The 24,896-nt window shown below is 54.4% G+C and overlaps 10 protein-coding genes across 10 annotated transcripts; 4 read left to right on the plus strand and 6 right to left on the minus strand.

Moving 5' to 3' along the window:
* Positions 1-2,871: 2,871 nt before the first annotated feature.
* On the plus strand, positions 2,872-5,777 carry MYCGRDRAFT_67686 (protease; the record flags this gene model as incomplete). The annotated part of the gene is made up of 2 exons (XM_003854642.1): positions 2,872-3,422; positions 3,519-5,777. 2 exons carry the CDS (start codon positions 3,006-3,008, stop codon positions 5,775-5,777), a joined length of 2,676 nt encoding a protein of 891 aa, XP_003854690.1.
* Positions 5,778-5,887: 110 nt separating this feature from the next.
* On the minus strand, positions 5,888-6,879 carry MYCGRDRAFT_84359 (uncharacterized protein; the record flags this gene model as incomplete). The annotated part of the gene is made up of 4 exons (XM_003855780.1): positions 5,888-6,181; positions 6,234-6,494; positions 6,569-6,708; positions 6,765-6,879. 4 exons carry the CDS (start codon positions 6,877-6,879, stop codon positions 5,888-5,890), a joined length of 810 nt encoding a protein of 269 aa, XP_003855828.1.
* Positions 6,880-7,402: 523 nt separating this feature from the next.
* On the plus strand, positions 7,403-8,956 carry MYCGRDRAFT_37018 (uncharacterized protein; the record flags this gene model as incomplete). Its single annotated transcript, XM_003854643.1, has 1 exon — positions 7,403-8,956. The coding sequence occupies one exon, from the start codon at positions 7,403-7,405 to the stop codon at positions 8,954-8,956; it is 1,554 nt and encodes a 517-aa protein (XP_003854691.1).
* A 2,042-nt stretch (positions 8,957-10,998) lies between these two features.
* MYCGRDRAFT_27344 (uncharacterized protein) lies at positions 10,999-11,820 on the minus strand (the record flags this gene model as incomplete). Its single annotated transcript, XM_003855779.1, has 1 exon — positions 10,999-11,820. A coding segment is annotated over one exon (822 nt), but the record flags the coding sequence as incomplete, so codon positions are not given.
* A 1,033-nt stretch (positions 11,821-12,853) lies between these two features.
* Positions 12,854-13,857, minus strand: MYCGRDRAFT_35902 (uncharacterized protein; the record flags this gene model as incomplete). The annotated part of the gene is made up of 2 exons (XM_003855778.1): positions 12,854-13,547; positions 13,607-13,857. The coding sequence occupies 2 exons, from the start codon at positions 13,855-13,857 to the stop codon at positions 12,854-12,856; spliced, it is 945 nt and encodes a 314-aa protein (XP_003855826.1).
* An 874-nt stretch (positions 13,858-14,731) lies between these two features.
* On the plus strand, positions 14,732-16,069 carry MYCGRDRAFT_37187 (uncharacterized protein; the record flags this gene model as incomplete). Its single annotated transcript, XM_003854644.1, has 1 exon — positions 14,732-16,069. One exon carries the CDS (start codon positions 14,732-14,734, stop codon positions 16,067-16,069), a length of 1,338 nt encoding a protein of 445 aa, XP_003854692.1.
* Positions 16,070-17,556: 1,487 nt separating this feature from the next.
* On the plus strand, positions 17,557-19,353 carry MYCGRDRAFT_35619 (uncharacterized protein; the record flags this gene model as incomplete). The annotated part of the gene is made up of 1 exon (XM_003854645.1): positions 17,557-19,353. One exon carries the CDS (start codon positions 17,557-17,559, stop codon positions 19,351-19,353), a length of 1,797 nt encoding a protein of 598 aa, XP_003854693.1.
* A 2,097-nt stretch (positions 19,354-21,450) lies between these two features.
* On the minus strand, positions 21,451-22,261 carry MYCGRDRAFT_103001 (uncharacterized protein; the record flags this gene model as incomplete). Its single annotated transcript, XM_003855777.1, has 3 exons — positions 21,451-21,839; positions 21,898-21,947; positions 22,196-22,261. A coding segment is annotated over one exon (195 nt), but the record flags the coding sequence as incomplete, so codon positions are not given.
* A 427-nt stretch (positions 22,262-22,688) lies between these two features.
* Positions 22,689-24,518, minus strand: MYCGRDRAFT_67691 (uncharacterized protein; the record flags this gene model as incomplete). Its single annotated transcript, XM_003855776.1, has 2 exons — positions 22,689-22,898; positions 22,998-24,518. The coding sequence occupies 2 exons, from the start codon at positions 24,516-24,518 to the stop codon at positions 22,689-22,691; spliced, it is 1,731 nt and encodes a 576-aa protein (XP_003855824.1).
* Positions 24,519-24,540: 22 nt separating this feature from the next.
* On the minus strand, positions 24,541-24,891 carry MYCGRDRAFT_103004 (uncharacterized protein; the record flags this gene model as incomplete). The annotated part of the gene is made up of 1 exon (XM_003855775.1): positions 24,541-24,891. One exon carries the CDS (start codon positions 24,851-24,853, stop codon positions 24,545-24,547), a length of 309 nt encoding a protein of 102 aa, XP_003855823.1.
* Positions 24,892-24,896: the final 5 nt, after the last annotated feature.

Below are 24,896 nucleotides of genomic sequence, written 5' to 3' on the forward strand. Positions count from 1 at the left end.
TCTTAGACCTAGAGTATTGTTCTATTGCAGAGATGTACTTATAATGCTACTTCTAGAAGTCCTTATAGTACTTCTAAGTGTTTATTCCTTAGATCTTAATATTGCTAATTCTAAGAATCCTTAGGCTGTTATAAATGTTTATAGTTATAATAGGCCTATAGGTAGCTGCAATAGTATTATATAGTTCCTTAGCTGTCTTCTCTGTATCCCCAAAGTTGGGCCTTAGAGATTAGTTAATCCTTTTGCTAACAATCCCGTATACAATTAGGTTATGCTTATGCCAGACTTAGAGAGGAGTTAGTCTTAGTCTACTAGTTAGAATAGGTTCTGTTACTAGAGTGTCCCCTCCTTCTTTTTAGGAAGGAGTTAGAGCCTAGAAGGATAAAGCAGTACTCCCCTTAGTTAGTAGAGAGGGATATCTAACTTTAATTCCTAGCTTTAGTTAGGCAGGGTACTAGGGAATGTTATAAAAGACATAGCCTAACACCTCCTTGTCTATAAGGGCTGCTTTAAGCATCCTTAACTAGTCTAAGAAGTTGCTTCCCTTTCTTAGGACTTTATTCTCCTTCGCAGTCTTAAACTTATTAGCCTACATTACGGCTGTTGTTATAACTAGCTCTTTCTCGGCTCGCTAGTCAACTGTCTAAATAGTGTATAGTAAGGTTCTAGTAGCTGCGCTTGGAACAGACAATTCTTCCTTAAGTGTGCAGTAGTTACGCCGGGCTTATAACCTGTTGTAATTAGACTTAAGCTAAGTAGAAGAAGACCTCTAATTAGCAGGTATATATTGTTATGCAGAGAGAATCTTAAGTGTAAGATTCTCACTTTAGCTATCTATGTGTAGGAACGCCTTGGCACTAGTCACGTGCACTTCACTGATGGTCAGTCTGATGATCCACAACACCCTGGACACAGGCTGATGACTCAGCAGAGTGTTGTGCCTCAGTGGCCGACCTGAGCTACGACTGAGCCACTCCGTCCTTAACGACCACACGATCTTTTGAACATGAAGCAAGTCTGTCCTTCCTCACGATTCCAGGCAATTACAGCTTGGGCGTCTGCGAAGTCATCCCTCATTCGTAGATCGACAATTGAGATCCGTCGCGCCAATCAAAGCCTCAAACAAGCGAGAGGCCGCCCAATGAAGAAGCGAATCCTCAGAAGCCACAATTGAGACAGCCGCTTGGCTGCAGGATCATCGCAGCATACAAGAACAGCCAAGTGTCCAACTCGCGAAGATGGGCTTCTTTTGCGGCTCTCCGGCGTTGATGAACCACGCTGCTGAACGCCGCTGGACCTCGACACACGGCCACAGAGTCTCAGGGCAGCAAGAATGGTGAGCTTCATTTTTGCTTCGATCTCCTCGCTCGCCTCAGCGACCCTGGTCTCCGCTCTCCTCCATCCTCGGCCTCAGATCACCTCCGCTCCCACGTTTCGGCCTGACCATGCCCTCCTCCGACGACAAGGCGGATTCGGAGAGCAGGTCACTTCCAGCATTGCGGTGACATGTGGCTTCATCGATGCCTACATTCGTATGTACTGCACAGCCTCTCCTTCTTTCGCCTCTCCGACACTTCGAATCACTGACCATGCCCAGTCTCTCCTCTGGGCTGCTATCAAGGCTCCGTCTGTGCACAGGACCTCACAGCCAACGTCGCAGGCGCCTGCTGCCGACTTGGAGACGTCTCAGCTGGGAATTGTCAGCCGGCGACGAAATGCATCGGGCTGGTGGACTTACCAGGGCAGTGTGGGGGGGATTGCAGTGCGGATGACAGGGTTGTCAAGTGGTGAGTCCTGGGTCTGCGAGGATATCGGCATGTCTGGCCTGTGGCTGATGGAATTTTGCAGTTCGGAGTTTGCATCGAGGTATTGCTATACGAGATACTGGCGTGCGTGACATTTTATATACAATCTAGGAGATATTCGCCGCATCGCTAACAGCAATCTAGCACTGGACGGACAGACGCCGATACAGGTCGGCTGCACAGATACGGCCGACCACAGCGACTATGCCTACCGCTCATACACGGGCTACGGGGACGGCGGGTTCACCGCTACAGCTGTCGATGTATCTGCTGCAAGGGCTCAGGTCACAAGCGCTGCAAGAAGCAGTAGCGTCTCAGCAACTTCACCCATTTCGCAGTCGACTGCCGGACGCACGGATAGCCAGAATGGCGGCAGAGCGTCCGAACCGAGCGAGAGCAAAGGTGGAAGCGGACCGCCAGCAGGTATCATCGCAGGTGGTCTCATCGGCGGTCTCGCCGTCCTGGGGATCATCGCCGCCCTGATAGTCTGGCTAGTGCTCCGCAACCGGCGTAAGGCGAAAGCTGCGAGTTCAAGGCAGGTCGCTTCGTCTCCGCCGACTAACGGCGCTGCTACGCAAAGTCTTCAGACCGAGAAGCCGAACGAGCTGCCATCTACTACGTACGCGCATGGAGCGACGGAGCTGTCGCACGATGGGAGCTATCGCCCGAACGAAGTGTACTCGAATGAGAATGGGTATGCACACGAGATTCACGGGCGAAGGGTGGTAGGGGAATTGCCTTGATCTCGAGCGCGGGAAGAAGAGGTGATCGCCTCGTCCAGCCGCGACTCCATCCAATGATATCGGCCGTCAAGGAAATATGATTGATCTGCTCGATCGCCCTGGGTCCGCAGCAGTTGTAGAGTTAATATAGAACCAAGGATGTACTCTGATCTCAGCAAATGCCAGATATATGTAAGCCTCAGGCAGCAACAAGCTCGCGTGTTCACTGGGCGTTTGGCGTTGAACTAGGTTACGACGCCATGTACATTGGCACCAGGGGATAAGTGACGAACCTCCTTGGGGATGAGGAGAGAGATAATTACACACTTCTTACAGAGACGCAACATCATTTGGATTCAAGACGACCGTTCGATTCCTGTACAGGAGATACACAAACCACCACCATCATGCACACATAGCACGCGACACACCCTCTTCCACCACACCTCCCAGGCGGAGCGGCGGCGAACGAGCGGCCATGGCGGACGATCACAAATACCAACAATACGCCAACATTCCCATTCCGACATACGACGAAGCGACCTCCTCTCGACCCTCCTCCTCCCAACACAACCGCGGTCCCGGCGAAGTCAGCGACGATGCGGAAAGGCAAGGCTTACTCGGGACGAGCACATACATCCCACCCACCGTCGAGTCTCCGCGATCCAGCGAGGACAGCGACCTTCACCTCCCCGAAGTCACCGGCGACGACGACGACGACAATGACCGAAGAAGAGTAGAAGAGTTCGACTATCTAGATCCCTCACAACCCGACCCCGACCAGCGACAACCTCGCCTATACCATCGCTCACGAATACGCTCCAAATTCCTCACCAGCATAGGCGCGACTCTCTCCTCGATCCGACTCCCCTCCTTCCGATCGCTATACTCCCCCGTCCAACCCAGCGAGGCACATGTCCCGACCGATCCTCCTCCACCCGCACAATCCCTCTTCGCGCGCATACGATCCGCCGCCCCGTCAATCCCCCAGCAATACCGCATCTCCGCACCCAACGCAGCCCGCCTCTTCGGCCTCTTCACCATCGCGATCCTGATCTTCACCCTCCTCTCCTTCGACGTCTTCCCCGGCGCAGGTCGCTATCTCGGCGCGCGCTTCGATCCGGAATCCGTGCGGATGTACGTGCAAGATAATGTAGACACGGGCAGGATTGAAGAGTACCTCACACACATCTCGTCTTTCGATCACTCAGCGGGCACGGAGGGTGATCTATACATGGCGGAGTGGATGAAAGAGAAGTGGATCAAGGAAGGCGGGCTGGACGATGTGCGACTGAGCAGTTATTATATCTATGCGACATATCCGACGACGGACGGGAGAGCGGTGAGGATTGTGAGTCCTGAGAGTGCCAAGTGGAGTGCGGTGCTTGAGGAGGAGAGGGTGGATGCGAATGTTGGAAGGCAGCAGACGTTGGTATGGCAGGCGTATAGTGAGAGTGGGACACCCGAGGGACATCTCATCTTTGCCAATGGAGGGAGCGAGGAGGATTTTGCGTGGTTGCAGGAGCAAGGCGTGGTGTTGAACGGGAGCATTGCCTTGATGCGGTTTGGTGGGTCGCAGAAGAATGTCGTGGCGAAGATCGGGGCTGCTGCACAAGCGGGATGTATTGGAGCACTACTTTACTCGGATCCGAGGGACGATGGATCAGCGAGAGGACCCGTCTGGCCGGATGGACCGTGGAGACCAGACGACTCAGTACAGCGAGGAAGCGTCGCCCTCACGGACCGCGTTCTTGGAGATCCATTCACGCCTGGGTACGCGAGTACGCTCAATGCGGAGCACACGGTAAAGGACAACTACCCCGCACTGGTTCAGATACCATCATTGCCACTCTCCTGGCGAGACGCAAAAGTCCTGATCAACTCCTTGAAAAATCACGGCAAGGAAGTGCCCAAAGAATGGATCGGCGGAGACCCTGACTTCTCCAAACAATGGTTCTCCGGCGGCAACCTCTCCGACGCACCAATCGTCCACCTCAAAAACGTCTTCGAATTCAGCGACAAACAACAAATCTGGAACCTCCACGGCACTCTCAAAGGCGTCGAAGAACCCGAGAAAAAAGTCCTCGTAGGCAACCACCGCGACGCATGGTGTTTCGGTGCCGCCGACCCAGGAAGCGGCAGCGCAGTACTGATGGAGATCGTCAACATCTTCGGCCAACTCCGCAGTCTCGGCTGGCGACCTCTACGAACCATCGAGTTCGTCAGCTGGGACGCGAAAGAATTCAATCTCGCGGGGAGCACAGAGTACGTCGAAGACAACACCGATGCTCTCCGCAAAGACGCCATCTCATACCTAAACGTGGATGTCGGGGTCGCCGGTCTAGAACCCCAATTCGCAGCCTCCGGCTCACCAATGTGGACCCGCGCTCTACTCCACGTCCTCGACCGCGTCAACGCCCCGGGACAAAACGATTCCCTCCGGAAATTCTGGGACGAGACGCAATCCCGCCTCACCTCCTCCTCCTCCACATTCACCGACATCCTTCCCTTCCAACACATCGCCGGAACCTCGTCCCTCGACTTCGGTTTCTCCTCCCCCCAACCGTACCCCAAAGGTTCCTGCTACGACACCCTCGAATGGGTCAAAAAGTTCGGCGACCCGGACATGTCTTCCCACCGGACATTAGCTCAAATCTGGGCTTTGCTCATCCTCGAAGTCGCGGATCGACCCATCCTCCCTTACGACCTACGCGCGTACGCGGAGAAAGTCCGAGGGGAGTACATCGACCGCTTGACCTCCTTCGTGGAAGCACAAGCCCTCGAGTCCGCTGGTAAAAGCGAAGGCTTCGATCTCACGCCTTTGGTCGCCGCCGCGGATGCGTTTGTGGAGGCGGCGAACGTCTTCTCGCATTTCGAAGACATCTGGACAGCCAACGTCCTCGGTTCCGGCGGCCTCGAGTCTTCCTCCTACCTACAGCGAAGAGTAGAGTACAACGACGCCCTCTCCACCTTCGAGTCCGACCTCCTCGATATAGACAGGAAATTGTACACCCCCGACGGGAAGAGAGATAGGAAAAAGGAGAAGAAAGTGAGGGAGATGGGGTTTGGGGTTAAAGGGCGGGAGCAATTTCGACATGTCATCTTCGGCGTAGGAGGAAATGGGGAGGAGGTGGTGTTTCCGGCGGTTTGGGATGCGGTGGAGAGGGGGGAGTGGGAAGAGGCGCAGAGGTGGGTGGGGAGGGTGGCGGATGTGCTGGGGAGGGCGGTTGGGGGGTTGAAGTTTGAGTGAGACTTGCATTGCATCGTGTTTTGAGCGTTTTGTACTTTGGATTGAAGATACCTTTTCACATGTATTATTCATACCACTTCATTTTCCCCCTTCATCCCCCCTCTCAACATTTACATATTCCTCCCGCCAGTAACCATCAAAGTCTGCCCCGTAACATAACTAAACATCGGACTACAAACCGCCATGACCGCCGCAGCCGCCTCGTTCGCCGTCCCGGGTCTACCAAGCGGGATGTCCTTGTATCCATTCCCCATATCTTTCTGTTTCTGCGGGATTCCGAGAGCGATTTTCGAACCGTCGGGAGCCGTGACGAAAGCGCCTTCTTCTTTCGCGGCGGTGAGGCGCGTTTGGATATGCCCGAAGGCGACGGTGTTGGCGCGGACACCGAATTGGGGACCCCATTCCTGTTGATGATTAGTCCTGATGTTGATCGAGAGCTTCAGGTGCTGGACCTACCTTTGCGATGGCCTTTGTCAAGCCAACGACACCGGCTTTAGCGAGAGCATAGTTGGCCTGGCCGGCATTTCCATGGATGCCAGAGGTGGAAGAGATGTTGACGATACTGCGAGGTTCACCGTCCTTGACACGGAAGTAGGGAGCTGCGGCGCGGATGAGCTTGAAGGGTGCGGTGCCGTGGAGGGCGAGGATGGTGTCCCATTGCTTGTCGGTGATTTTGTGGATGACGCCGTCCCAGGTGAAGCCGGCGTTGTTGACGATCTATGTCCAGCACATCAGTATATGTCCTGCTTCTGTCGCTTGTGTGTCCTGAGATCGAGGTGTCGACTACTCACCACATGGATCTTTCCGCCTCCAAATTCCGCCGCCTTCTTGACCAAATTGTTGATGTAGTTATCGTCGAGGATGTCGCCGGCCACGGAGATGGCTTTGCCGCCAGACTTGTTGATTTCGTCGGCCACTTGCTGGGACTTGGCTGCGGATCGATCAGTTCTTCGTCTCGACCCTACAGTATGCCCAACTCTTGCTTACTGCTGTCGATATCGGACACAACGACATTGGCCCCCTCCTTCGCGAAGAGACGAGCACACTCTGCTCCAATGCCTTGTCCACTGCCGGTTATGATGGCGGTTTGGCCGGGGAACATGCCCTGCTTCGTTGTCAGACTGCTACCCTCCTGCTCTTTTTGATGAACAGGCTCACCTGAGGCCAGTTTCCGCGAGAAGATGATCCAGAAGAGGATCCTCCATGTGCTGGTCCCATCTCCGACGCTGCGAGGTTGGAGATCGTGACTTTGGAGGAATCCGATCCTGTCGCGGGCTTCCCTTCTGACGATGCGAGATTGGAGATCTTGAGGTTCGACATGATGGCTGTGATTCTTCAAAACGTGACAGAGGACAGGAAATGAAGTTCAACAAGGTGACGAGTATATGTCCAAGGTACTTCGTCGTAGCCGACGAGACATCATTGAAGCTCCATCAGCCTCGGCAGGACGTCGATCGGTGTTTAAGTCGATATGTCCGAGATGTGACGACAGGATCACAGACAGTCCAGAATGTACGCGCCGTCAATGCTGACAACCTCACTTCACTGATTCGCTGTCCTCGACTCGCGTTGGACATTCACTTACCATTTTCAGCAAACAGCGCTAACAGGCCATGGCGCCTTCGATGGACGATGGGACGCCTAAAGCGGTCGATGTCTCTTCAGACAACTCATACAAGCCACGCCTCCTAATCATCGGAGCTGGGTCAAGAGGCAACGCATACGCACGAGCAGTCGTCGACTCCGGCCTAGGAATCGTAGCAGCCATTGCAGAACCCGTCGAGTTCAAACGAAGACAGCTCGGCTCCCAATACATCTGGAAAGAGTTTCAACACACTCCCGAGCAGGAATTCACCGACTGGAAGCAATTCATCCAATACGAACACCAACGCCGCAAAGACTCCTCCGCCGGCATTCCCGTCCCTCCTGGCGTCGACGGAGCATTCATCTGCGTCCACGATGAACATCACATCGAAGTGCTGACAGCCATAATACCCCTCGGTCTCCACCTCATGGCCGAGAAACCTTTAGCGACCACACTACAAGACTGCCTCTCCATCCAGTCACTCCTTCTTACACATCCTCCGCGAATCTTCGCCATCGGCCATGTGCTCCGCTACAGTCCCCACAACATGCTCCTCCGCCACCTCATTCGCGAGAAGAAAGTCATCGGCGAGATCGTCTCAATCGAACACACCGAGCCCGTCGGCTGGTGGCATTTCTCTCACTCCTACGTTCGCGGGCACTGGCGCAAAGAGTCCACTACCGCTCCCTCGCTCCTCACGAAGTCCTGCCACGACATTGACTTCATACTCTGGCTACTCTGCTCGCCCGGTCCAGATCGTACAACCACCCATCTCCCCACCCGCCTCTCCTCCCACGGCTCTCTCAAGCAATTCCGCCGCAGCCAGAAGCCTGTAGCAGCAGGCACCGCAACAAATTGCCTCTCCTGCCCACTCATCTCCACCTGCAAATTCTCCGCAAAACGAATCTACCACGACCGCCACCTATCCAAAGGCCTAGCAAAATGGCCCGTCGAAATCGCCAACCCAGAAGTCGAGTCTCTCCTGCACACCTCCGGCCCAGTAGCCGCCGAATCCGCCCTCTTCTCAACTTTGCGCGAGGACTACGATTCCACCAACCCTCAGTCCGAAATTGACAACCGAGCCTGGTACGGCCGCTGTGTCTACGAATCCGACAACGACGTCGTAGACGACCAATTCGTGACCATCGAATGGGACGACTCCATCGCCACCCCGGGCTCCGGCTCAAAGACGGCGAATTTCCATATGATCGCTCAAACCCTCGCACAATGCAACCGTAGGGGCGTCATATATGGCACATCCGGCGAGATGATCTATGACAGCAAGACGATCACGGTAAATGACTTCGAAAGCGATAGCACGAAGGTATATCATCCTGAAGAAGCGAAGAACTCACATCATGGCGGGGGCGATGATGGACTTACGCAGTGCTTTTTGGAGGCAATCAGGGCGGTAAAAGGAGGGGTGGAGGTGGAAGAGGCGCAAGGGGAGTGGTTGGGCGTTACGGTGGAGGAGTGTGTGAGGAGTCATGCTGTGGTTTTCGCGGCGGAGGAGGCGAGGGTTGGGAAGAAGGTGGTGGAGTTGGGGGAGTGGTGGGATCGGAATGTTAAGCCAAGTGGCCTGGTCGAGATTTAAGTCGACTGAAAGGTACCCAACATCATCAATTTCTGGTCAAGACCAACATGTCCAGTTTGAATCGGAAGATGTTCACGCACGCGGTCAACTGATCGATCTGATCACAAGCTCAGATGGAAGTGGAGGAGGCGCAGAAGGAGTAGTTGCGTGCTGGGATGGTGGATTGTGTGGAGAACTCATGCTGTCTCCTTTGAGGCAGAGCATGCCAATGTTGGACCGAAGGTCTCAGAACTGAGGGAGCGTTAGACAGACAATGTCGACAGAAGTGGCCGGTGGAGATACATGACCACGCAAGTACGACGTCACGAGCTCGATGGGGGACTGGACCCGGCAATGAAGTGGAGATCAACGGAATCATTTGATGCTATTTTGGAGCTGACATTCTTTGGTCTGCAGCTCATCTACGCTGTTCCTTTCACTGTCAGTCAGACGATGTCTCGCCTCCAGACCCTAAGCACAACCTTGCCAGCATACCACCTCGCAAAAACACAAAGTTCTGGCACGAACGAGCCAAATCGGCTGTCTCTCTTTCATGAGAAGCACCATATTGCCCTCTCGGATCCGGCTGGCGATTCTTGAGGCAGATCGCCGCACCTCGAGTTTCCTGCAAGCGGGCTCACAAAAGTACAAAGTCCTGACATGAACGATTCATATCGGCTGTCTCTCTTTCAACTGAGGCACCATGTTCCTCTTTCGGGCACAGCTGGCGATTGTGCAACCGTCTCGAGGCAAATCGCCGCACCTCGCTTCCCTAGTGCACCCGCAACGAGTTCCACTTGAGGAGGCCTCTCGTGAGCAAGCCATCCGTAAACTCGCCTGCCATGACGCCTCCAACGTAAGCGGAGCTCACAAGACGGCAAGGAGAAGTCGGGTGCAAAAGTGGTGGGGTTGAGGCAGAGGTGACATCACAACGGAAAGCTCGGGAGACGTTCACATTCCACGGATTGAATCGAATGCATCGATATGGTCACAAGTCTATCTGACCGCATATCGGTGCGATACGAACACTCTTCTTCGCCACGATCAGACCAGGCCGAACTCCCTTTCTTGCTTCACATTCTTACATGAAAATCTCTGGTCCTGCCCGACCACGGTCAACTCTTCCTGACATACATCAGCCTGCTACCGGACCAGTAAGATCTTCGCGGCGATCATGCCCGTGCGGAAGAGCTCATCCACCATTTCGCCCTTCATAATGCCCCCCACATATGCAGCGCTAACCAAACGACAATTGCCCGACCCGTCATTAGTCGGCCTGGTTACAAATGGACCTCTCACGCCAAGCCAGACGTTCACTTCGTCCCCGGCTTGGACTCCTCTTGCTGATGTTCCGACGAAACCAGACTTCGTAATAAAGAATGCAGTGTCAATGATGTTTCCCTCCAGCAACTGTGCGTATTCGCCTAGTACGTGTCCGGTAATACCTCCTGCCTGGCACGCCTCGAGAAGATCCTCAAACATGGCTTCGTACTTTTGCGGTGCGGTGCTGTAGCTACCTCGCAGGTTGTCATTGAGTTCAGCAGTATCGTTTACCAAGAGACGCCAGAGTGGCTCCGATGATCTCAGCCTGGTCAGTGTCCGCCGTAAATCTTTGTCGACGTCGACAAGCGGAGCATCCCAAGCTTCCTGGGTCAGGCGAGCAATGATGGGCAGGCTCTTGGGGCAATCGCAACACCACTCGATTCTGACTACCTCTCAATCACGTCCACTCACATCACCTTCACGGACAGGGTTTTCAGATCTTTGAGGACATCCATACTGCTGACGATGGGTCGGGTTCCGCACACCGAGAACTCTGGTGGTGGGAGAAATACCGCCGCACGGCTTGTGTCGTATTGGGCGGTGAAGTCGATCGCCCAGGACGGCGCATTCGTCAAGTCTGGATTAGGATGAGAGAGACAGACCAGTTGTTGTTGTTGCGCGATGAGGACGTTCATGTATCCCTCGACATTGATCAGATAAGCCATGGCTTGGGCGAAAACAACGGAGACAGGCAATCCGTAGTCGACTGGAAACTGTGGTGTCCAATGACCGACTCTCCGCATGCCAAGAACGCCGTATACCATGTCTCTTGGGTTCGTGGCTTTGGCATACCCAGAGCAAAGGATAGCTTGGCTCAGCAACAACCCACGATCCGACTGATATAGTGTCCGTAGATCGTCGAGGCCGGTAATTCGCCACATCCCAAGTTGCTTCATCGCAATCACGCCTTTGATACCGACATGCGTGCGCAAGACTTCGGCCTTGAATTGCTGACAGACTGCGGTCAAGAGCGACCATGGGATCACGCAACGACCGTAGATAATAATTGGGTCGTTGACGGCGAGTACCATCTCTTGTTTCGTCCAGACCCGATTGAACCAGTCCAAGGAAGTGATCCGGTACAAGGGTGCCGCAATGAGCATACTCGCTGAATCGATTGAGCCTTTGCCAGCTGTCTGCAGGGTCTTGATTACATTGACGACTCTTTGATCCCCTGTACCCAGCCAGATGATCACACGCGTTGCACTGGTGTAGACTTGGCCCATCATGCGGACCTGACCATGGCGCTCCTTGTCCTCCCTTCCATCTGTCACGTTCTGGTTGATACAAATTGCATCGATCCAGAGTGTACGAGGGTCGTTCTTGTCGCGAAGATGGCGGAGAGCGCTCTCCAGGTTGATCGTGACATGAAACAAGGCTCCATGAACCATGACATACTTCGTGATCTTCGGATCACCCCACACATATGAGAGTGCTTCATACAGAGGTCTTTCCGTGTCTTTGAGGCAAATCTTGGCCAATGTGCATCGAATGGGCTCGTGGAACGCTCCCGGCAGAAGCGTCAACAGCCGTAGTTCATGTTTCTCGGCCTCGAGCGGCTCTGGGTACAGCTGGCTCGGTAGGAAAACTGGCGCTGGCGGATTGAATCGTGACGGTGCAAGCTGCGTGTCGTCTATAACAAATCGAACATCCCAGAATGACGCTGGTATCTTGAACCGTGACGGTGAAAGCTGCGTGGCGTCCATTGCAAATCGATAATTCCTGGATGAAGAGAGTAGTCAAGAAGTCGTGCGATACTGGGAAGAATTCTTGTTCGCACCGCGAGGTTTATGTCCGCACAGGTAGGAATTCGAGCAAACAAGCATACGAACCTGTCGTGCTTTGACGTTCCTTTCCAGTTGTTGTTCGCTCCACCAACCTTTTTGTTGGCACGCAATCAACAGTAGTTGGTCGCACACAGGAGACCATTCCGTTTTGTTCGCACGCAATCGATCTCAAAGAAGGGCACAGACTGGACCAATCGATTTTGTTCGCACGCAATCAATCACAGATGATGGCGAACGGTAGACCAGTCTCTCGACCTTGGAGGCATATGGATTGTTCGTCATGCAGCTGCACAGTTATTGCTAATCCTAAATATTCGGAAGTCTCTAGTCGTAGTACGGTTTTTGTCAGCACATGCTTTGATACGGAATAAGACCGGAGTAATGCTTACCTAGGGTGGTCAAGCATGTTCCATTTGAATCTGCCGGTCCAATTCTGCATCGCAGTTCATGTCACTTCGTGGCATCACTGAACCTTCTCCGCCCGTAACTGCTGCCGCACCTGTGACTTCCTGAAATACCACCACATACAAACGTCCATCGAGTCTCCGTCCGCTATGTCCTTGACAGATGCTTCACTCCGGATCGAACGTCGTTGTCGGCCATCTTTGAAGATCCGCTTCACAAAGTTGAAAGTGCCGCTACACATGCACTCAATTCCGCTTCCGCACTCGTAGAATCTGCTCCTTCCAGAACTTCGAAGCGCCTCCGGAGAGGTTAGGCTTCCGATCCTGATTCTCAAACTTGTAGATTCGGCGCTCTCGATAACGTATCATCAGCTCCGTCGAATGTCTTCGAGACCTCCCACCGTCTAGTTCAAAAACGCCCTCCCTCTCCCATCAACCCCCTTCCTCCCCACAGCCATACACCTCGTCAAATTCCACGCCACACCAGCCCGACTCTCCCTCACCGCACCACCAAGCAACGTCCTCAACTCCCTCACTTTCTCCTGCCCCAACAATCCCCTGCTCTCCACCCCATCAATCAACTCCTGAAACACAAGCATCGTCAAATCATGCATAGCCGGCAAATGACCGACGCTACTCAGCCGCTTCTCCATCATCACCATCTCCACATTTTCCAGCAACATGTATTCGTCCAGCCGACTCGTCCAGTCCGGTTGGCGGGATGGTCGGAGTTTCGCCAGTTCCTCGCCTAGAGCATCGATGCAGACTTGTGGTGTTTCTGGTGAGACTTTGGTGAAGTGTCGGTTCAGGACATCCCATTCGCCCCATTGGAGCCATCCGCCGGGTTTCAGCATTGCGAGGAGATTTCGGAGGAGAGGTGCGGGGTCATTGGAAGCGACTACGCAGACGAAGTGCCGAATGTGGATGATGTCGTATTTGGAGAGGAGCTCGGGTGGTGGAGGTTGCAGGACGTCGGTTTGGCGGAGGGTTATGTTCGAGGGGAGCCAGGCGGGGGGTGTGCACTGGCTGAAGGAAATGTCGAGGCCGTCGAAGTGGGTGGATGGTGGGAGTTGGTTGGCCATGTCGAGGAGCCAGATGCTGTGGATGGTCAGATGTTGAAATCCATGAAGTTAAGTCGTGAGATGGCGTTGTCTTACCCTGTTCCTGTTCCAATGTCTGCGACTTGGAGATTCTCTTTTCCGGCGACGGCTTCTTGGATTCGTGGGTGGAGATTGAAGCCGAACGAAGACTGCCAGATGTAATGCGAGAGATTCAGCCGTGCGGAAGCGGAGGCGTCACGAGTGAGGACATAGTCGTCTTTGATGTCGATTCCGGAATCAGGTCGCTTGGTCCGGGCTGTTTGCCAGTCTTCGGACTCTGCTGGGGTAGGAGTTCCGTTTGGAGCCATGATAGAGGTGAGACTTGGAGAAGTGCGGTGTTTGCACGTTGTTATTCGAAATGTGAAGATTTGATATGAAAATCAAAAGAACAAACGCTGCTTACAACTGTTCGAAGCGGCCGACTTACTGCTATTTGGATCATTCGCATCATCTGCATGACACGGACAAGCGATTGGGCCCCATTTCCCGTCCGAGGTAGGTCTCGGACGAGAGGCGTAGCTAACATGGGTGACGAACATGTTCGTGGCCACGCCAGTCCATTATCTGACATGGTCTCCGCGCCAGTGTGCTTTTCTTGCGGCGTGAGTGCACGTTTGAGGTTTAGATGAGGCGACTACTGCAGAGTGACATTTGGCGTGGGTCTCTTCCACGAGCCGAGACATCGAAGCTTGAGCTTCCACTGCATCGGCGCTGCGCATACCTCGAGGATTCGCAGCGGTTGATCCGGACTTGCATGGATCTCTCCCGGCACATATGCGTGATATATGCTTTGAGACAGACAGGGAAGGATGCGTGTGAAAGTCTTTTCCGTACATGCTTCCTGGCTCAACGACAAAGGACTTGTAGGAGATGTGATGCACAACAGAAAGACGGCAGAACTTGGTAGGTTTGATCAGAGTTCACGGACAATTCGGCAGAGGTGCATGACAGCTGCAGGCTGACGAGCGTGGCAGATGTCGGAGGAAGAGGTTGGGAGAGGAAAGTGAGGTCAGAAGAAGAAGCAATGCCGATCGGCAGATAGATTCTCCGAGCTCCGGGTCTGTCACGTGAAAGCCCCACTATCCGAGTGACATACTCGATTGGATATGTTCACTTCACAACTTCCTGTCCGAGTTGCAACAACATCAATTACCCCATTCGGCCGCCGAGACTTATGGACAGATGAATGACTCCACGATGGACCGACTTCCGACGACGCTTGTCGACCTCCTCTCCAATTCTCTCGTCCTGCGCGGCACCGCTCCCTACATCACCATCCGCGACCTCCTCAATCTCTCCTCCACATGCCGAGCCCTGAGACAGATACTCCGCGGTGAGCCCGACGCATGGCGACATCTCAATCTCACAACCATCAAACGCGCAGTCATCGACTCCTCTCCAATCGATGTCGGCGGTGTTTCATGGCGAGCCGAACGCATGGATGAGAGCCTGACGGAAGACGACTTTTACGCCGGTCCACTGCGGGGAATCTTCAATCGACTTCACTCGCAACGCAATTTGAAGCACGTCCAGACTCTGATCTTAGATGGCCTCAGCGTTCCGGCCGATCTCATCCGAGAGATTGTCGCCGAAGATCGATATCAAGTCAGAATACTTTCCATCCGCGGCGTCAAGAACCTCAACCCAAATCGTTTGCAACAGGTCCTTCGATACGTCTGTCGTCCGACTCGTGAAGAGGGAACGCCACGTCTCAAAGCGCTGTACTATTTCGGTCCGAAAGATGCACCACTGCAACCGATACCCTCACTTCCCCCGACAGCCCCTCCATCCCTTGGCGTCATGTCCTCGCCCGGCGCTCAAATCGGCGCATCCTGGAACGCACGTTCCTCTGAGCTCCTCAAAACAACTCTCATTTCCTCGGAGGAATCTCAATACTACTCCTGCACCGGCCGCGTGCTGAAGAAGCCCTACTCCGACTGGGCGGAGACTTTGCAAGTCTGCCACAACATCATCCACTTCGACGCAGTCCTCTGTCGCGGACCTCGACACGACATTTCCAAGACTTCCTCAAAAGACTTTCTCCAACCCACAATCGCCACCGTCGCCCTCGGTCCCGGCGGTTGCGAAACCTGTCACTCCTGCCCCGAACTCCCGGCTTCGTTCCCCGACTCACCACCCCCTCACCTCCCCCTTCTCGGCCCGGTACCAACTCACTCATCCACCGTCCGCTCCTGTATTCGACCAGACGACCCATCCTCCAACCGTCTGATCCTCCGCTGCGAAGACTGCCTCCGCGGTCGCTGGTGCGAGCAATGTAATCGCTGGTGGTGCGAAGACTGCTACGAGGAGCCCGTATCCCGGTCGGCCCACCACCTCAGGACGGAAATGCAGACGATAGAATTGAGAGACCAAATTCGATCAGGGGGATGGTCTGCGATGGACAGTCATGTGCTTCCTGTGAAGGGCCAGCAGACGAAGGTATTTTCGAAACTTTGTGTCGAGCATTGTTTGGTGGGCGAGATGATGGCTGGTGCGGGGAGTGGTGGGATGTGGGGATGAGTGATGAAGAAAAGCGAGGTCATTCTCTCTGCAGCTGATGACATGGGCTGAAGACATCAAGGTCGATTATACCGCTGCTCTTCCCACGTAAGTACCTACCCCATCGACCACCCACAAAACACCGCCATGCCAACACCAACACCACCACCAGCCTCCTTCCTCCCACCTTCCATCTCCGCACCCTCCACCCTCCCCTCCATTCCGTCCACCCACCCACTCACTCACTCAATCGACACAAGCTGACCACCCACACTCAAATCGATAGATCCCAGGCGTCCACAGAGACTGCTTCGAATGCGGCCGCACCTGCGCCGAATGCAAAATGGATCTCATCCGCGTCTGCGAGACGTGTCGGACGGAATACTGTTTTCCACACGATGAAAATTGTTCTGGGGTTAAGGTGAGCTCTTCTTTTTCTTGTTTTCATTTTGCGTTTCTTTCAAGTGTGGCGCGGCAGCAGTGGCAAAAGCAAAGGCGGAAAAGCAATGGATCATCGCAGTAAGTAAGGTATTGCAAAGTGGAGCAAGCTTAGTTGGAGTCTGAAGTCAGGACGCCCATTCGCCAGCTCGAGTATGGCAGTGGCAAAAGTATTTCGGCATGGTCATGCCAGTTCCAATGCTACGAATGCGAATGTTGATTTGATGGTCACGTAAGTCCCAGAAGTTGAGGATGTCCGCCGATTCGCATGTCCGGCAGTGTGGATGGTGTAATTACACCGGCAGAAGAACCAGGGAAGAATTTTGACCGGGAAAGCAAGCTTGATGTGCGTCGTCTCCTGGATCTCCGCCCGTAGGCACTGTACCCTGGCGATTGGATTGACCTACAGGGCGGCGTTCGCAAACAGTCCATGATCTGCAGCACTGCGTGAACTCACTTCTACTGTTCTACCCGCAGGCAGTATGTTTTGGCTTGGAGTGGAGGTCCAGTCACGCCTACGAACAGCTCTAAATCCGCAGTCTGCGGGCGGAAAGTTCGGCAGTTTGACAATCGTGCGACAAAGAAAGATGTATTGCTCGCTGGTCGTGCGTCCTCTCGTCTTTCAAGGTTGGAAGCTCGCAAACTCACAATCAGACACGCTGGAGGTTCATGGATCAGTCTGTCGTATGCTTTCACCTCCATTCTGAAGACGGCGGACAAACGACCTGGAGAGAACAACGAGATTCTGAAACTGGGAAGACAATCAAGAGCAAACCATGTTTCGGGATATAACGTGGCGGCAGTCAACGAAACTTGAAGGTCCGGTCCAAGCTGGCTTGTCTGCTTTCCAGGAATTCAGCATGTCTTCACGCGCAACAGTAGGATTACACTACGATCGACCTGCCTCTGTTCCGATCGTTGTCCCAATGTTTCCCGGCGCAGAACACCGCGACAGTCCAGAGGCGCGAGAAGCTCGACGCCTAGCTAAGGCGTCCTCAAAAGCACAGCGTCGCTCGGTCAGTCCGATCTACGAGTCCAATCCCGAACTTCCAATTATGCTTCCGAGCCAAATGTACCCACAACAACTTAACGCAACGAAACAAGAGGTCCGCCTTCTTACCATCCTGCCTGGAAAATTCGACACTCCTATTCGATGCACATTGACGAAAGTCTCCCTCGCCGACAAGCCCAAGTACAACGCACTCTCGTACGCATGGGGTGACCCTCAAGCCACGAAAGACGTCGTCGTCGACGATGCCTTGTTCGCAGTCACAATCAATCTGGAGAACGCCCTCCGCCATGTTCGTAGCGAGTCAGAAACATCATCCGTTTCGTGGTGGATCGACGCAATGTGCATCAACCAGGGCGATGTTCAAGAGCGTAACGGCCAAGTCGGCATCATGGATGATGTCTACAAGTCCGCCTCGGAGGTGGTGATCTGGCTGGGCCACGGAGATGAAGAGATTAACTTGGCATTCGGCTATTTCAAGCAGGGCTCTTCTGCGACATTCAACGAAGAGAGCAAGGAGACCATGACAGAGTTTCTCTGGGCCACCGTGAGAGACGTGCCGTGGTTCAATCGGGTCTGGGTCATGCAAGAAATGGCTCTCGCGGCGGAAGATCCAGTCGTGGTGTATGGTCATCATAGTGTTCCTTGGTCGGTGCTCTACGACTTCTGGTGTGACTTGGTTGCGCAGTACCCCAAGGCCGGGCGCCTGACTCAGGCCGCAAAAAGAATCGTCGGCGAGTGGACCTACGAAGATGCACTCTCCATGGCAGAAACCATAGTCTGGCTACCTTACGACTATGAACGATCGCGAATGCGTGCTCTAGGGATCATTCGGAGAGAATATCAGTCGAAGGGTGGTATGGCCCTGCGAGCTGCGTTCGTTCATTCCCGCTTTTCCACGGCCACCGATCCAAGAGCTCAAATATGTGGGAGACTTAGTCTGCTTGAGAATAAGCAGCGCAAGTTGCGCTCGTCGATCGACTACGAGCAGCCAGTCCACATCGTTTTTGCCCAAGCGACAGCTTACATACTTGCGGAAGATGTCGGCCTGGACTTCTTCTCACGATGGCCATTGACTGGTCTTTCCCCTGTAATCGGAGGCCTCCCTTCGTGGGCGCTCGATTTTTCCTCAGCGAAAGACAACGAGATCGAGGAAGGAGGGTTTGTCTTCGGTTCAATGGAAAGGGGGTCGGTCGATGGGAACCAGCATCCTGTCAAAGGTAGAGCAACTGTCGTCGACGACATGCGGACTTTGGAAGTGATCGTCCTACCGGTGGACGAGATCGTCGATGTCTTTCACTTCGGCGACAAATGGCCGGAATGCCTCACCACACTCCCCGACATCTCTCTTCTGGCCGATGCAGCAAAAGAAAGACCGGATCGCCCACTCGACGAAGGATTCATAGCAGATTGCTTTCGAAGGTTTCGGTCCTCGGAACCACTTTGGCGGACTCTGCTCCACAACAGCACGGACACTATGGCCGGCCCAGAGCCAGTACGTGCGGAGCTCGAAGCCGACTACAATAACCTGCTGGAGAATGTCCGCAACGGAAGACTCCACGACGTAGATCTGAACGGAGAATACGTAACTCATCTGAAGGCACGCCTCGTCGGCCGAGCTTTCATCACGACAAGAGCTGGATTGGTCGGACTGGCTGGTTCAAAAGTCAGAGTTGGAGATGAGGTCAGCATCTGGTTCGGATCTGGCGTTCCTTTCGTGACGCGGCCAAGTCCATATGCACCTGGCACTTGTGGTCTTGTGAGTACTGCATATGTCGCGGGGATCATGGAAGGCCAGATGGTGGACGAGTTGTATCTCGAAGGTTGGCTGCGTACCACAAAGCTGTATGTTCGATAGACTGACTTTGATTGGGAGACACGGACCTGGCGAGGGGAGAGAAGGGAGATAAGGAGATGGCAAGGAGAGGATGGGAGTTTGGATGCATGGGATTTTCAAGGAGGCTGAGCAATGGTGTAGAGCAAATTAGGCTGGGGCTGTTCGTTCGTTGGACTTGTGGCATCCTTATCCGTACGCTCGAACGTCTTCACAGCACATCGATGATCTTTCCCCATCCAATATATGCATCAGCGCAGATCAAAGCACTCGGCAAGTCACTTTGCTATCTCTGCCTTGCGGCGTCCACTACCATTAAACAGCTGCATCCGAGTAGCTCCGTAACTTGTTCGAACAAGACGTCACCCTCCACTCAACAACCAACAGCTCTTAACATGATGCCCATATATCCCGCCCGACCTGCCGTCATCCACCTACGAGCAATGGCTACATCCTCCCACTCCGCCCACCACTTATTCCCCGTCTCCCTGTGTACCCTCAACCCTAAGCGCAGCAACCCTAATGAAACGATCTCACTTAACATTGTCCTCCTCCTCAACCACAGGCGATGTCTGCAAGGCAAAGTATACATCCATCCGCGCCTTCCACCAAGCGATCGATAAGGGTGAGTCGAGGGTTCAAGCTACAATTGGGAGGTATTTGGCTGAGGTTAGAACGCGAGATGGAGAATTGAACGCTTTTGTCAATGTAGATTGTCGCGGTGCCGTGGAGGAAGCGAGGAGGTTGGATGTGAGTTACTGCCGTGTGCTGTGTCCTTGATTCGGGTTGTGCCAGGCGATTGGAAGTCGAAAAGTCTTTTGCCCACTGTGGACAGGTTTTCTCATTCCGTTCCAAAACTTCAAAGACACACTCATGCACAACGCGGAGCCATCCCTCGACCGCAATCACAATCATGCGATGGAAACGACTCTCCAATCGAAAAGACCAACTGACACTTACTCAAAACCCTCCCTCCCTCACACCGCGGCCCCCTCCACAGCCTCCCCCTAGCAGTCAAAGACGCAACTCTCCACCTCATCCCTCCCAATAATCTACGGCTCCATCGCCCGCTCTTCCCACCATAGACCCCTCAATTCTGCCACCATCCTCACCCGTCGGCGCCCTCATCCTCTGCAAAACCCTACTTCCTCCCTCACGGCCACGACTCGACACCCCTTCGACGCCACGAAATATCCCAGTGGTTCGTCAAGTGAATACGTCACGGCTCTTGCGTCGAGGCGGGTCTCGGAGGGGATACGGGCGGTTCGACCCGGTTGCCGGCTTCGTTTTGTGGGTTGGTGGGGGTGAGAGTCACATCGGGGAGGATTTCTCGGTGGGGGATGAGCCCGCTGGTGAAAGGGATGGATATCCGCCGGGCCTGATGGCGAGGTGCGTGTCCGATTATTGCGAGGGTGTTGGATTGTGTTATGGGGTGCGATGAGCGGGATGGGGGGACGTGGATTAATGGGTTGGTTCAAGGGCGGGAGGGGAGGTTTTTGGAGGCGGTGAGGGTGCCGGGGTTGAAGGGACGGAGGGTGGGTGTTTTGAGGCAGGTGTTTGGGAAGGAGGAAGGGATTAGAGATGTGGTGGAGGGGATGATGGAGAGAATAAAGGGCGAGGGAGTAGAGTTGGTGGATGTGGAGAAGCGTTGAGACAGACGTCGATGTATGTGCTGAGGTCCAAGGCGGATATCAATAAGTTTTGTAAGGAGAGCGAAGGGTTGAAGCATGTCAAAGTGGAGGAGCTGTCTGCGGAGGGAAAGTATTATCGGGCGCTGGGGTTGTTTGCCGCCATGGCGAAAGGTGAGTGGTCGGGACATTACACGATGAATCCAAAATGCGGATTCATCGAGGCGATTGGGAAGTTTCAGCGGGCGGTCGGGTCGTTGTTCGCGAAGCATGATCCCGATGCGATGGTATATCCTACCTGTCAGGTCGTTGCGCCGAAGACGAAGGATATTTCAAGTGGACGGTGAGCTGAGATGTTGTCTCCGTGGAGTGATCTCGAACTGACGATTCTTGCTAGATTTGTCGCCCCGGAATTGAAGACCAACACTCCCCATTGGCAGCCAATTGTTCTGGACTGCGATATCCGTGCCAATCGGCAAGGCGAAAGACGGCGAGCATCCAGAGGATCCAGCATTGCCAGTCGGGATGGAAGTTCTGGGACTCCCGATGAGCTAAGAGAAGATCCTGAACATCGCCGCGGGTATTGAAGCGTTGCAGCAGAAGTAGAACGTGTTCGGAGGAGAGATCGTCGTTGATTGTGTGGTGCATTTCCCAATCACCCCATCGCATCGCGCGAGGAGTTGGACGCATTCCTTCAATTCATCCGGCTCTCCCTCCATATCACATCCCATTCACGACGACCTCCATTGTTCAACGCCCGCAATGCCGGACTCTTCTTCCCTCCGTCCATCCTCATATAGTACATTCTCCTCATATTCCTACACTTCCCCATCTCCGTCCTCCACCCTCCTCGCCCATCAAACTCTCCAGTCCATCTAAAGCCTATCCGAAAGTCAGTAATCCCAACCCCATCTTCTTCGCGGGAACCTCCAAAACTCACGGCGGCAACAAGATCTCGCTCCAGCTGCTATGCAAGAACGCCACGCCAGCCTATATTCCAGAGAAAGTCAGCATTCTCTCCCTCAAGTGTGCGCAAAAACTCCAGCCTCGAGTCCTTCGCGACTCTTCCATCCGCGATCGCAACCTTCTCCCATCGGATTCATGTCCGCAAGTATCGTTCATTTCTTCATCCATCCTTCATCCTTCAGCCCTTCACCCAGCCCTTCACCCATCTCTTCCCATCCTCCTCCCTTCCTCCTCCTCCCCATCCTTCCACCAAGAGGAGATACAGTACATACCGCAAAAAACCCCACAGCAGTAACAACCGTCCGATTCTCCGGATTCGCAACCCAGTTCATCGTGTCGCGGGCGTAAGAGGAGGTTCCTCCTCGTTGTTGGCCGGTGGTGCGGCCGGGACCGATGGCGGTGCGGGATGTTTTGGGTGGCATTTTTCGTTGACTGGGGTGTGCGCGTGGTGAATGCGCGGTGGGTTGTGATGGTGAAGACGTCGGTGTCGGGGTGGTGGTGGATTATGGTGTTAGTGTGGTGTTGAGGGAGGGTGTATTGATGGATGGAAGTTGAAAGTTGAAAGTTGAAAGTTGCCCTGAAGCTTTCGGTGGAAGTGACGACGGGATGATGAATAAGCCATGCACGTGACTGGCACTCCCGACGGGATGCTCCGCATATCAAAAGGTGGACGACAACGATGTCTATACCTTACTTCAACCAAGACATGATTCTCCTTCCCATCCCTCTGTCGTCAATCAACATTAAACACTACCACCCCTCGCCTCATTCAACCCTCTCATAAAACAACAAATAAACCTCCCTCTGCATCCCCAGCACATCCCCCGTCTTACACTCCTTGACCTTTTCATCCGAAATCCTCCACCATCTCTCACTCCCATACCCACCATTTGAACCCTTTCCCTTCCTCCGTAGTGCGTCCCGCATCGAGTTGCGCCTCTTCACCGGTGGTGCCGCACCGTCTCCCTCGCCCTCCTCAGCCTTGAGATTCACAACCAAAGGGTGAGAAACCGGTGGACTCGGCAAACCAGGCGTGGGAATCGCGTCGAGCGGTACAGTCAATCGTTTCCTCACCGGCTCCGACGAAGAGGAAGTCGAGGTCCCGGTCGACAACTCCGTCAAATCAGTCGACTCTTCCGCATCACTCCCCTCCCCCCTCCCACCCCGTCCCGTCTCCGCACTCTCCGACGTCCCACCCAATCTCGGACTATTCCCCGCACTCCCTCTCGGACTCGGCACCGGAGAATTCTTACGACTATAAATCCCCTCCGTGCCGAGACTGACTTTCGTCGAGTACGGCTTCGGTAAATGTTGTCGTCGAAAACTCTCATAGTGACCGGAATTATGCCCGCCTTTATGTGTGACGACGCCGAGGAGACGGTAGGTTTTTCGTTGGAGGAGGCCGCCGAGCGGGAGGGTTTCCGGGAATGGGACTTTGGCCGAGTTTTTGGAAGATGCAGAGGAAGGATCCCAGACGGAGCGGGAGAGGTGGAGGGTGAGGATTTTGGGGAAGGCGGAGATGCGGACGTGTTTGGCGATTCGGCGGTTTGGGGTCGCGGAGAGGGAGGGGAGGGGGACGTCTTTTGGGGGTTTCTCCGGGTCTGTGGCGATGGCTTGTTGGATGAGGGATTGGTGTTTGAGGTGGAGGGCGCGTTCGGATGGGGTGAGGGAAGGTCGGGAGAGGGTTTGGGAGAGTTGTTGGAGGGCGAAGTCGAGGCGACAGCGATCGCATTTGAAGTCGTCGATGTGTTCGACTTTGAGGAGTTGGTCGAAGCAGACGGCTAGAGTGCTGGAGGTGGAGTCGTGAGGGACGTTGAGGGTTAATGTCAGGAATGAGGATATCGAGGGTTTCGGTTTGAATTGGCAATGCGAGCATTCGACTTGAGATTCCAGCTTGCCTTCCAGTGGGTTCACCGTCTCCGAGTCGTCGCTGTCGTCCTCCTCCTTCGAAGGTCCCTCTGTGTCTCCATTACTGTGTGGCACATCCCCCTCCTCTTCCGCTGCCACCTGTCTAGCTTTCCTCCTCACCCTCCTCCCAGCAGCATGTTCCTCCGCCAACCTCTCCACAACAACCTGCAAAAACTCCTGCGCATCCTGTTGCGACCGCGAAATCCTCGTGCGAAACGCCCCCTCCACCGCCCGAATAAACCCCTGCGCTGAGATCGTCTTCTTATAAATCGGCCGTTCGTTCAACGCATCCAGCACTTCCTTCAGCGCATTCGTCACCAAACCCTGCTGTTGTCCGACCACTTTCCAATCTGGGATCTCTCGACTCTTCCGATTCTTCTGTGCCTCCTCCTCCGCGGCCGTCAGGTCCAGGTACAATTCCGGCCCATCCAGTGATCTTCGATGTACCTCTCGGATTAGGTAGGCTCGTAGTTCAGGCAGACCGGCGAGAGCTTGCAGCACGCTGTTTATGAAGCAGTCGTTTGCGGGGTTGGCGAGTCCGACGACGCCCTTCTTACGGGTCGCGCGGGAACTATTTGAGGCTTCGTCGTCGAGGAAAAAGGTCGGTCCGAAAACGTAGACGAGGGTGACTGCTGCGAGGGATGCGCCGGCTGCGTAGGTTGCGATGGTCAAGGGCCGCTCGGGCATGACGGAGGGACCGGTGCCGGCGAATGCTATGAGGGTGTGGTCGCGGCGGTAGATTTGTTGGTATGACGCTGTTGTTGTCGCTGTGGTCGTCGAATGTGTTGATTCTGGCGGGGAAGGGAGTGGGGGAGTGGAGATGTTGTTCGGTGGTGTTGGATCTGGGCGGACGTCGGCGGCGGTGACCACTCCATAGCGAGGCTGCGGAGAGTCGTGGTCGATAGCGGTGGGCGACGACGTGGTGGATTATGGCGAGGGTCCCGCCGTCTTTTCTCTAGCATATGCGCATATGCATGCACGTCGAGGTGGGGACCTGGTCTGGTCGGAAAGCATGAAAGCATCTCCGTCGGCTGCACTTGCCAAGGAATGTTGCATTGACATCTA

This window comes from Zymoseptoria tritici, chromosome 2 (genome assembly GCF_000219625.1).
Source record: "Zymoseptoria tritici IPO323 chromosome 2, whole genome shotgun sequence".
Lineage (NCBI taxonomy): Eukaryota > Fungi > Ascomycota > Dothideomycetes > Mycosphaerellales > Mycosphaerellaceae > Zymoseptoria > Zymoseptoria tritici.